We start from the raw sequence: 13,101 nt of genomic DNA on the forward strand, positions 1-13,101 counted from the left end.
CTTAAATAATGCAAATACCATTCAAATGTTGCACTACAAGATCGAAAGTTTAGTCTGTAGCAACAGTGGCTTAAGTCTTCAAGATGCTTTTGCGGCAATATGGAATGCGTTTTCTGTTATCATCAACAACTTGTATTAGCTTCTGCATTTCAGATTCAGTTTTTGTGATGGATTGATTAAATGTGATCATAAGAGCAACAGAACGCTCAGCAGTGTCATTGTTAACTTTGACAGATTTAACAATTGCTTTAGTATAACGAAATTCAGCAATTTCTTCCCAGGTCTTTGGATCGGTTCCAGATAAAATGGCTACATCAAGACCAAGTGACTGCAAACACCAGTTGATGATGATGTAACAAGCTCATGAAGTTGCTTCTTTTCCAATTTGTTTAATTCTGCAACTGGACACTTTATACCCCTGACACTCCAATCAGCTCCACTTTGAATCATAGCTTCAACAATCAACTTTTTTTCTGTGTCACAAACCCTGTCAGAAAATAATGAAAGTGGAATCATTTCTGACCCAAGGTACCAAGTGTGATTTTGAAGCTTCTTCATAGCAGCATTTGAAATGACCTTGTTGATCTCTGAATATTGTTTAATTCTTGTGAAGAGCATCAGGCCATTTGCTGGAGCATCACTTGCAATTGGACAGGCAATCCATGCCGGTACATAGATATGAGCAGCAACGATACAAAGTTCGCACAAGTTGTTCTGTTCTTTCATAGTCAGCTTGAATTCATTTCTTAAGAGGTATATCTTCATACAATAGATGACTTTAGCCATCCATCTAGTCATGTGATTAGTTCCCGGCATGCAAAAGCGATACTTCTTGGTGGCATAGTCTGATAACGGAAAACCCAAAATTAAAAGGCACAGCTCGATCATCTCTTTGTAGTCTTCTCTTGGTAAGTACGAAGAGTCATCTGATAAGAAAGGCTGCAGAAAGCAGCCAGCCTCTGATCTAAGTTGCTGAAGCTGTGGTTCAGCAAGATGAGCGCCATCTAATGGAGCATAATTGGTTTGATTTATGCTTGACCAATACTTCTGAAATCGTTCAAATAGAGCTATGTTGGGCCAACTGCTGGGACCAAGCAAAACTGAGTATATTTCCCCAATAATTACTTCATGCATATGGTGACGGCAAGCAAAGTAGAGAAGATTTTTCTCCATCAACTTCTCTAGCAAAATGCACGCACCATTTTTGGAACCCGTGTTTGACGTTATTGTGTCAAAACACATACCGACGATATAATTTGCAAAATTCCATATGGTCAGTAACTGGAAGGTTACTTTTGCTTGTGCCAGTCAAGTGCCAGATGATATCTTTACAATACCCAGTATTTTCTCCAGATTATGACCAGTCACATCAATAGCAATTCTATCAACATCGAACTTTGGATTTTCATCACCTTACCATCCCAGTGGACGACCATATGTTGTTTCTCACTTGACATAAATTTCTGCCAAATATGATTTTCAGTTGATGAACGGTGCATGATGCGTTTGCGGCGGACTGTTGATCTTGATAATGGTGTACTTTGGAGGTCCTCTCCACTTGCTCTAGCAATTGCAGCTGCCAATATAGTGAATTTTTGGTCAGATAAATTGATTCAATCAAGTGTGGATGATACATTTGGAGAAGGCAAAATTTCAGTGAGAATATGTGGCTTTTTATTTTTAGGACTTTGTTCACAGTCAGTTGATTGGGTTACTAGTTTTTCATGATAAATCGGAATTTCTATTTCATAATCATCATTGTCATCAGGAATGTCACTGACTTCAGTTGCTTTGCTATCACTATCACAATCAAGACTAAAGTGGCTACAGCTAGGGGTAAGGACAGCATTTGCTTTTTGTCTTTACTCTTCCTTATTCTGCTTTCTTTTTGTTTCTGCTTGTTGAGGCTCTGCTGTTCGCTTTTCTTGTTGAGATAATTTTACATCTTCTCCAGCCATCTTCATCATATGAGCATTCTTTTGGTCTTCCAGAAATATTTTATCTTTATCAATTTTAATTAGCTTGTTTGCATCCTTGTGTGAAATGTCAAACAGTAAATCTAATTTGATACTAAAATCTTTCTCTCTAGCAATCTGTGACTTACTAGCTCTTCCTTTATTCTTTTTAATTAAATTATATTCATCAACACATGCTTTCACTTTTGATACAATATGAGGCTGGCAAGTCATTGGAATTCTTGCTTTTTTCCAGATGCGAGCTAAACCATTAGATGTTGCTTTTGCACTGGCTGGAACTGTTTGTTTCAATGCTTTGTGATAGTGGAAAAACGTTCTTAACACATCAACCATCGTTGGAAAGACATTGTTTGGTAGGTTCTTCTCAGGTTGACCAATTAACCATATTGCAGTTCGATTACGTGTCAAAGGAAAATTTGAAGAACTTATCTTTTCACTCATTTTCAGCAACAAGCTAAAATTAAATGATACCAAATTAAACTCAACTTGAGAAATTAAATATCAATTTGCAAACATAATTTAAAATATGTGATCAATAATTCAATATGAATGTGATGAAATCATAAGTATTACAAAACTACAAACACTAAAGTAAGTCACCCAATAATATTTAGCACTAAAAAACAAGAAATTGGCATAACAGCTATAATTATTATTTTATAGGATTAAAATAAATAAGAACCTCAAAATCTTTAAATATTTCAGTTGTTCAGCGAAAAATTACAATTAATGAAAATGTTTTTCAATCAAAAACATCAGATGACAAGATGGCTGCTTGTCGCATGACTAAAGAAGTTAGCTCATAAAAGACAATGGTACATCAAATTTGTTTAATATTTTATCTAAATTGAACATGGGATAAAATTAAGAAATTATTTAAGGCGTAATGCTATTATTGTAAAACTATATGTAAGGCCATTGAGCAACCTCTAAACATTAATTTATTTTGATTATCTTTTGCACAGTAAATTTTAATGCCAATTGGCACAAAATAAACTAGTGTGCATTCAGATCAGAGAAAAAAAATTTTTTCCAGTGGTTATGAGAACACCCCTAATATATATATATATACTATATAGTATATATATATATATATATATATATATATATATATATATATATATATATATATATATATATATATATATATATATATATATATATATGTATATACATATATATATATATATATATATATATATATATATATATATATGTATGTATATTGTGTTTATGTATAGACTGATATATATATGTAAATATGAAATTTACATATATAAATCAAATTATTAAAAAAGTTAACACATTTGAGTTGGTGAATGTTAAAAGGGCAGAAGTCCAACTATGTAAACTTTCGAGAACTAAAAAAACTGCATTTTCCCCTGTAGTAAATTTATGTTAATGGTTCAATAATTTTTTTTTGTAGGTGAAAATCATTATCCTATTCAAAAATAAACTATTGAAGCATTAAAAAAAATTTAATACAGGGAAAAATGCAGTTTTTCTTAGTTTCCCAAAAGTTTACATTATTGGACTTCCGTCCTTTTAACATACACCGATTCATTTAATTTTAACTTGAATTTAATTTTAACACTTTTAATCTTGACACATTTAGTTTTAACTTAAAGTCTTCTTAATTAAAAAAAAACCTTTTCAATGTTTAAAATTATTACCAATGCTTTTATTTACTCGCCGTGTTTGTTTGTGAGAATCAAATCTTGCAATCAATTTTTGAGTCACTTCCTGATGATAGATTTTCTTCAAATTTAGCACACATACTCTTGTTTGATGACAATATTCAATAATTAGTTTTGTAATAAGCCAATTAATTTAGTTAATTTTAATTATTTTTTATATGAAAAATTTATTAAGTTATTAGTTTATAATTAAGTTTATTTTTTATATGGGAAAAAGAATATTAATTTGTAAAATGAGTAGATTGATTGTTTTCATACATATACGTGCGTTGAGCATATTTGGATAAGATGTTGACTTCATAAACGGAATGTCTGTGGTTTGAGACCTGAATCTTTCTGAAAGTTTTTTGTTTTTATACACACGCATACAGCCAAATGTTAATATAATAAAACAGTAATATCAGAAAAAATTGATTGCAAAATTTGTGTTTTAATAACATATAAAAGCATTGGGTTTTAAAAACTCGTTTTTAAATTTACTTGTTTAAAATATAAATTTATTATTAAAAAAATAATTTCATTATCTCATGTAAAAACAATAAGACATTAAGTTACAAAGAGCTAAATCTTTAAACATATATTTTTTTTAATATAATTAAAAATATTTAAAAATAACCCACCAATTTGAAGGACATCACAAACATTGCCAGTTTTTGCAAGGATTTCACCTAACTTGTACTTCTCCTTAGAGCCACAAGATAAACAAGAATATAAACGTATTTCTTCTTCACTGTCAGGAAATGACCAGAATGCAATTCTTAGTTGAAGTGATTCAGGTATAGGTCGCTTGTGATGCTCAATAATTTCAAACGGATAGTTAAGAGCTACTGTTTTTGAACAAAGTTCCATTAATGATAAAACCTTAACCAAAAAGGAAACTTAAATAAAACCATTGTGTCATTTTAAGCAAGAAAAAAAATACAAATAATTAATTAATATTTCTAAATATTATAAACAAAAATGTCTTATTGATGGAGTTATGTTTTCTTTAAATATAAATGTTTCTACTATTATTGCTATGTTTATTATTTGTGTGTGATGTTTTGTTGTTTAGTGGTTTTGTTGTTAAAGGGTTTTGTTGTTTAGGGATTTTATCAGAGAATATCAAGGAAACCAGGGATCGAATTTGGAATCACAAAAATGACTCCAGATGGGAAAGCCACAAAACAACTATTTCTTCATGGTTTTTGGTATCCAAGAGCTCTAAAAATGTAAATAGGTTTATGAACTACATTTGGGAAAAAAATTGAGAACTTCAGGTTGAAGAACACTAAATTTTGAACCCGGAGTCCTTATGTATAATAGCGCCAAGGACTCCAGGACTCCAAATTTTACCAGGGTAAAAAACCCTGTTCTAAGGTTAGTAGGTTCCAAGTTGATAAATCTTGTTGAATTTTTTTCTTATTGCAGATCATAAGTTCTTCAACATTTTCAGGCTTTCCATTTTTTATTATAACTCAAATATATTGTACAAACTCAATAATAATAAAAAAAGATATATAATATATAACTAGTATAAAGCTGATAAAAATAATATATATATATATATATATATATATATATATATATATATATATATATATATACATATACATACATATATGTATATATATATATATATATATATATATATATATATATATATATATATATATATATATATATATATACATATATATATATATATTATTTTTATCAGCTTTATACTAGTTATATATTATATCTTTTTTTATTATTATTGAGTTTGTACAATATATTTGAGTTATAATATATTGTACAAACTCAATAATAATAAAAAAAGATATATAATATATAACTAGTATAAAGCTGATAAAAATAATATATATATATATATATATATATATATATATATATATATATACATATATATATATGCATATATATATATGTATATGTATGTATATATATATATATATATATATATATATACATATTTATATATATATATATATATATATACATATATATATATATATATAACTTGTATATATTTGATTATAAAAACATTGCTATAAATAGGGCTTCCAATACCGGATTAAAAATTACCATTTTTCGGTATTAGATTTAGTGAAAACCAATATACCGGTATTATTATCAGTATTTACAAATACTCAAAAAAACTTTAATTAAAACTTAAAGCAACAAACAAACGGTTCCAAAACTTTATTGTTTAAGTTAAAATAATATATAAAAATTATTTCATTTAAAAAAAAAAAAAAAAACATAAAAAAATTATTTATTATTGAAATAAGCCCATAAAAAGCACAAATTATTTAAAGTTTCGTCATTTAAAGATGATCAAATTTTTGTACATAATGTATCCTAAAAGCTTCAGAAAGTTTGTTCAGGGAATAGTTAAAATATAATCGTATACCAATTTTAAGTTGGTACCACGTGTACCATCTTCCTTAAATATAGAAATATCTTTTTGCATCATTTTAGTCAAATTGTTAATATTTCAATTTGTTTTTGGAACCGTTTTCATTTTCATCTTACTATTTATGGCCATGCCCAGCTGCTACTGTAATGTCAAGCTCAAAGGTTCGTCTTTGCACACTATGGTATCTTCGTCATCACCTGTTTCGGATGACAATGCTGTAGTTTAAGCTTGGACCAAAGAAAGCTGCTGAATAAGATGCACAATTAAAGTAAGCAGTTTAGTTACTTTTATCCAATCTGAACCAAAAATATTTTGGGTTTGATCTCCTTTAAGAAGAAATTGTAAGACAAATTTTTGCCTCTTTCTTTTATTCTTTTAATTAAAGAGAACTTCATATTGTTACTTAATGGTACTACGCCCAAGTTTTGCAGCATAAATGCCAAGGTAGTATCAGCTGATAGAAGATTAGCATCTCTCCGACATAAAGACTCAACAGTCAATTTCACTTATAGCAACATAGAAACTGTTGGTAATATCAATTCTAATTCAGATTATGTAATGTTAATAGCTGAATTTAAGTCAACCACGGCTTTTTGTATGGAATTTTTTTATTTATAAAAAGTAAACTGCTCAATCTGATCTTATTATCTTATATTATTGACAGTTCTTTACCATGTTTAGTTTTTACATAAACTTGAAGGATTTAATTTTTTGTCAGTGATCCTCTATACAGCTTTACAACTTTTCTATTTTTGCTTAGCAATGGAGCCAAATTATTTGCAAGTTCATTTGAATTTGGTGAGCTCTGAGAAATTCTTAATTCATCTAAATAGTCTTCATTATATTCATCTGAAATCTCACCAGCACTATCTTCATCAGATTCAAAATAATCATCTGTCGATTCAACAACTGTTGTTTTGTACATGATGTCAACCACAGCCAATTGGATTCCATGGGTTAGACAAAGTTGTTGGTCAATGGGCATTAATTGTCCCACTTCCTTCATAACCGAAGCACCATCCATGACAATACATATGATATCGCGATAAATTTTTAATTAGTTTTATTTCAGTAGGTTATCAATCAACTTAACGCACATTTCTTCTGAGAAATGTCCATTAACTCATTTTAAACACAAATTCCAAAATCTGTTTTAATAATGAATATTAATGTTCAAATAACACCTACTTTTTTATATTAGGGTGTCCCTTATTTTCCAAAGTTTTTATTTTCTAATGCACAAGTCTTAGTTTTGTTCATTTGCTTCTAAAACACTCGAAAATAAATTTTTACAAAAAACAGGAATTCCTTATTAACTACCACAGTAAGCGCACCATCACTTAACTGTTTTAAATGTAGACTTTAAAGGTACAATTTATTCACACTTTTCAATTTGGCTGCCGCAGTTAGAATTGCAAATGTCTGCTTCTCTCCACCAATAACTAGAACATGCATTTTAGATAAATTCATGCATTTTAGATAAATTCATGCATTTTAGATAAATTCATGCATTTTAGATAAATTCATGCATTTTAGATAAATTCATGCATTTTAGATAAACCACAAATTGTTTTTACATGATTTCAATAAATTTGTAAATAATAACTATTGATGACTGAATAAATAAATATAAAGTATAACAATTTCCTTGGATGAACTAAAATAGCAAGCTAAAGATCAAAAGTTCTTTCATTCCAAAATTAAATTTGCGTCATACTTTAATGAAAATTGCATAATTAAGACTGAAATATTTTTACTTTTGTTCATTTATTATTAAAAGCAGTTCACTCTTAATTGCCAACAAACAAAAGTTAACTTAACTCTGATAGGATATTTTAAAATCTTTTGAAAAAGCAAACATTTTATACATGCCGTAGTTATAAAATTTTGAAATAAGTTTTTAAAATTATGTTCCATAACGACATTCATTTTTATAAAACTAATATTCAGTCAGTAACCGAAGAACAGTTACATCACATAATTACGAGTAAAAAACAATAGCTTTTTAATTCATTTTATCGTCCGCAAGAAAAAATGAAGTAGCTAAAATAAACTGAAAATTATTTATAAACTACTGCATTAAAAAGTGAAAAAAAAATTTTCTATTTTTAATAAAAAAAACAAAAGGAAGACAAAATAATTTTTGGACGCTTTTTTTGGGCGCCCATACCACTTCAGTGGTACTAAAACAGGTCTGGGTTCATCCCTGCAGTTATTATCAATTTTGTGATATTGTAAAACTCTCTTTAAGCAAATCCGCAATTTTAGAAAAATTTAGTTATTCTCATGACTAACTAATTATTTTATTTTTAAGAAGTGGCAGTAAAATTATGAAGCAATAAAAAAAAATTTATCTCAGTTGGTGATGCGAATTATCAAATAACAGACGCAAAGTTACAGTCTAACCATCAAGTTCTTGCAGTATTTTTTTTTTAACATTTGCAAAAAAAAAAAATTTCACTGATATAATGGGCACCCTTATATTATTATTTTTCCACACTCATTGCAAAATTGACCACAAATGATTTGTTGATGTAGGACACTCTTTTCTTACCTCACGATCCAGTTATTCCTATAGTAACTCCATTGGGTTGAGATCAGAGGATTGTGGGGGCCACGTCATAATTTTGAGTTCCCCGCGAGATTCTTTTTTTTGCATTTGCAAAAAAAGTTTGTACAATATTTAGCTGTGTGTTTTGACTTTTAATCAATTTAATATCAATTATTACAAGTTTATTTAAAACATTTTAATCGAATTAATTTATGACTTATAAAGAACTTTAAAAATTAATATCAATTATTATAGGTAAAAAACTATTGTATTAATTTTAAAATTTAATATCAATTATTATAGGTAAATAAAATATATATACATATATATATATATTTATATATATATCTACATACATATATCTATATATATATATATATATATATATACATATATATATATATATATATATATATATATATATATATATACATATATATATATATATATATATATATATATATATATATGTATATATATATACATATATATATATATACATATATATATCTACATATATAATATATATATACATATATATATATATATATATATATATATATATTTATATATATATCTACATACATATATCTATATATATATATACATATATATATATATATATATATATATATATATATATATATATATATATACATATATATATATATATATGTATATATATATATATATACATATATATATATATATATATATATATATATATATATATATATATATATACATATATATATATATATATATATATATATACATATATATATATATCTACATATATATAATGAAGACCAGAGAATTTCAAAGTAGCATAAAGAAATAGTTACAGTAAATGGATGCAACGTTACTGAATAACAAGTCACATGAAATTGAGTTTTAGTTGATGGAACAACCTTAGTAGATAGCAACTTTGAAATGGATTGTATACATGGTTTCCATGAGAGGTGAGTAGTGGAGGATAATTTTAGAATACATAAAAGACTTAGCAAGAGCCCATTCATCAAAACAGGAATATCAACAATATTTCAATAAGAACTAACAGTAAACAACTGAGTTTTGTTTGAATTAAAATTTAACAGTCACTGCAAAGCAAAAAATTTTGTCAAGACTGGAGCATAAAGTTGTGGATAATAAGGGAAATCATTTATATAAATGAGAAACAACACAGAACCAAGAATGAAACCTTATGGTATCCCAGAGGTTACAGAAAACAAAGAAAAGCTTCATATATTTAGGGCATACATTATTACTGTTGTAAGAAGTTTTTCAATAATTTTCACAAATACACCTAAGACTTAAGATGATATATTAAAAGTTTACTCATAACAGTATGAAGACTGAGCACTAGTGAGAGAGGTCAGAGCAATCTCAAAAGTTTTTTAAAATTGGAACCACAGATGCCATTTTTTACCTTGCGGGAAAAGAAGATTCAGTTAAGCACTTGTTAAGAAATTTAAGGAAGAATAAAAAGAGTTCTGGAGAACACTTTTGTAAGATTGTGTCAAGACTAAAAGCAGTACAGAAGTGTAAGTGGAAAATAACTTTAGCAACAGAAGCAGGAGTAATTTGGATGTTTAACAGTGGATTAATCTGTTTTTTAGGGATAACAAGAAGAGTCTGGTCATTAGAATCGAAAGATGAATCAAAGGAGAAATCATTTCAAGTCTTGCTTATCTTCAGAAGTGATAATAAAATTAGATCTAGATATGACAGATGAAATGTTAGACTTTCCAATTCTCTAAAACTAACTTCTCAGATAAAATAAGAGATTTATGAAACCTAAAAGTAAATGGACCTCAGTAGCAGACAACATTTTTTGCATGATCTCTTGATTTTATTTCACAAAAAGAATTATAATCAGCCTTAAGGTAGTAATAAGTAAGTGCAATGATAAGGCGTGTCTGGGCAGAAGAAATATAAGATAAAAAGTTTTAGTTAGATCTAGTCTGGACCACCTAAAGGAGAACAAAGAGAAATTGAGTGCAGGCTAGGCCTAAATACAAAGCAAAAATCAATTGAACTTAAAATATTATTTTAAAGGCTAGAATTCATAAAGCATTTCACTAAAAATACCCTTATGCTAAGTAGTAGACCAAAAGGTATAAATGAGAATAGAAGTTAAATGTAATTATTAAAACAAAGCCTGAACCAAAACTGCTGAAAATAATCAAAATACTGCTCATAACAGGTGATGCATAAGTTATCGGACAAAATAAAAACGTCAATAACTTATTTATAAATGAAAAAAAACTATTATATTTTTTTAAAATAAAACATTTATCTTTTAATAAAAATAATTTATTTTTTAAATGAAAAAACACTACCATCTGCAATTGATCTCAATTTTGCTCTGATACCTTTCATAAGCAACTATAAAAAATTTAAATTGATTTCTTGTAGTTTTAATTTAATTCGATCAATCAAAACTTGCTCTATTGAAGCTTGCCAATTTTCTAGAAAACTTTCTGTGCCAAATGTCCCCAAAAGTTTTCAATTGGTCACATTCAGAGGATTGGATTCTTTATCAACGTAATAGACATATTGGTCCATCCAATTTAGAGAATCTTTAGAATAATGAGAATTTACTAAATCTGGCCAAATTAAATTGTTAAAATTTCCATGATACTTGTGGAAGAATCAAAGAATTTGTTTTTCTAAATATTTACAAATATAGAATCGATGAATTAATTGTTACAGAATTGGAAGTGCAAAACAATGGCTCGGACATACCATGGTCAGATATAGTTATCCAAATTAATAATTTTTTTGAAAATTTCTCTTTTCCTATAAAATGAACACTTTCTAAACATGTTTCTTCGTTGTTTGTGTAGTATCCAGAATTTCCAGGCAAAACAAAAGTATTTTTCGTCATTGATGACTAAAAGCGATTTTGTGTTATGGAGTTGGTTAACTAATTTCCTGTGTCTTTTCTTTGTCTTAATTGTTGTTTTATTGTGTATTTTGGAGTCTATTCATGTTTTCTATATTTAATATTGATTTTTTCTAACTGACAATCAATTGTCAATTGATTTACATTGTATTTAAAACCTATTTTTCTCTAACTGACCCCTTTTTGATTGTTGATAAGTCTTGTTAATTCAGCTTTTTTTTCTTGAGTCCAGGATGTTGGACAATCAGGGTGCTTTCTATCAGAAAAGGATTGAACAGTTTCAAGTCTTTTTAGGTTATCATATATTGTACTTCGAACAAATCTTTTCTTTTACAAAACGATTTCTTTTTTTTAATATTAGGTTTATTTACAAAAAAACATTTTGAGTCGCTTTAGAAAAGATTCTGGTTCAGCTTCATTTAACCTCATTTTAAATAATTGTGTTTCAAATAATAAAGTTTATATTTTATAGAATGTTTATGCTTACACATAAAACCACAAAAATATTCAGATTTGTCCAATAACTTCCGCATCACCTGTTATGTATCATCAAAAGTTATATACTGAAAACAAAATCAGAGGAATTAAGACCAGAAAAATAAGAAATAAACTTTTTCTTAATAAAATTTTATATAATAAAGTTTTGTTCAGGTTTTTGATAATGCTTGAGAGAAACGTTCAAATAAGATGTAGAATATTTGTAGTGTAACTACAAAAAATTTGACTTAAAATGCTCAACTGCAGTAACAAGTTTTATGATAAAGTTGGTTTATTACTATTAAAGCTTATTTTTATGTATACTAAACTTTTTAACTTTTAAATATATCTTTAAAAAAGACAAAAACATCTTTTACTTCAAAAATTGATGGGTTTCTTTCAACCATTTGAGTTGGAGATGAACGCTTCCATCCTGACCAATTTAGAACTTGCTCTGTTTCTGAAACCCATGAACAACCTGAATCGCCTTCTTCAAACTGTTCACTATCTTCAAAAGAAACAATGTCCATATCACTTCCTCCACCATATTCTCTAATATTTCCATTATCTACTTCTCCATGCTGGACCATCCACATAATTTAATTTTACTTTATGTTTACATCTAACAAAGATAAATTTTATTTAAATTTATATGTAGAATAACAATAAATATTTTTTAAATATTTAAAAATATAAATACTATCATTCGTTCAAAAAAATTATTATTAAAATTTATAGATTAAAAGAAAAATATTTTTAAATAAAGCAGATTTTTTCAGTGTTACTATATTAAATGTTCTGTTTATATACTGTTATATAAAACTTTATTGCAATCATTTAAGCTTTATAATAAAAGGAACTTTTTAAGATTATAAGATATAGATTTATTAATACTATAAAAGACTATATAATATTAAAAAATTAATACCAATAGTATATTACTACTATAAGTATTAATATATTAATATTAGTATTGCTAATAGTAATATATTTTGTATTGTAAAAATAAATAACTACTTGAATAATACAAAAATATAAAAATCTTTTAACGATGATGTCAGAAGTATAACCCAAAACAATTTCGTATTAAA

The 13,101-nt window shown here is 27.1% G+C and overlaps 1 protein-coding gene across 1 annotated transcript in view; it reads right to left on the bottom strand.

Annotated features, from left to right (window-relative positions):
* Positions 1-12,644, bottom strand: part of LOC100198922 (zinc finger SWIM domain-containing protein 8) — a 41,064-nt gene extending 28,420 nt beyond the window's left edge. Inside the window, exons 1-2 of the mRNA XM_065810530.1 lie at positions 12,388-12,644; positions 4,294-4,534 (exon numbers count right to left, since the gene is read on the bottom strand). Of these exons, the coding sequence (XP_065666602.1) occupies positions 4,294-4,534; positions 12,388-12,606 (460 nt within the window). The 5' untranslated portion in view covers positions 12,607-12,644. The remainder of the gene's footprint in view (positions 1-4,293; positions 4,535-12,387) is intronic.
* Positions 12,645-13,101: the final 457 nt, after the last annotated feature.

This window comes from Hydra vulgaris, chromosome 11 (genome assembly GCF_038396675.1).
Source record: "Hydra vulgaris chromosome 11, alternate assembly HydraT2T_AEP".
NCBI lineage: Eukaryota > Metazoa > Cnidaria > Hydrozoa > Anthoathecata > Hydridae > Hydra > Hydra vulgaris.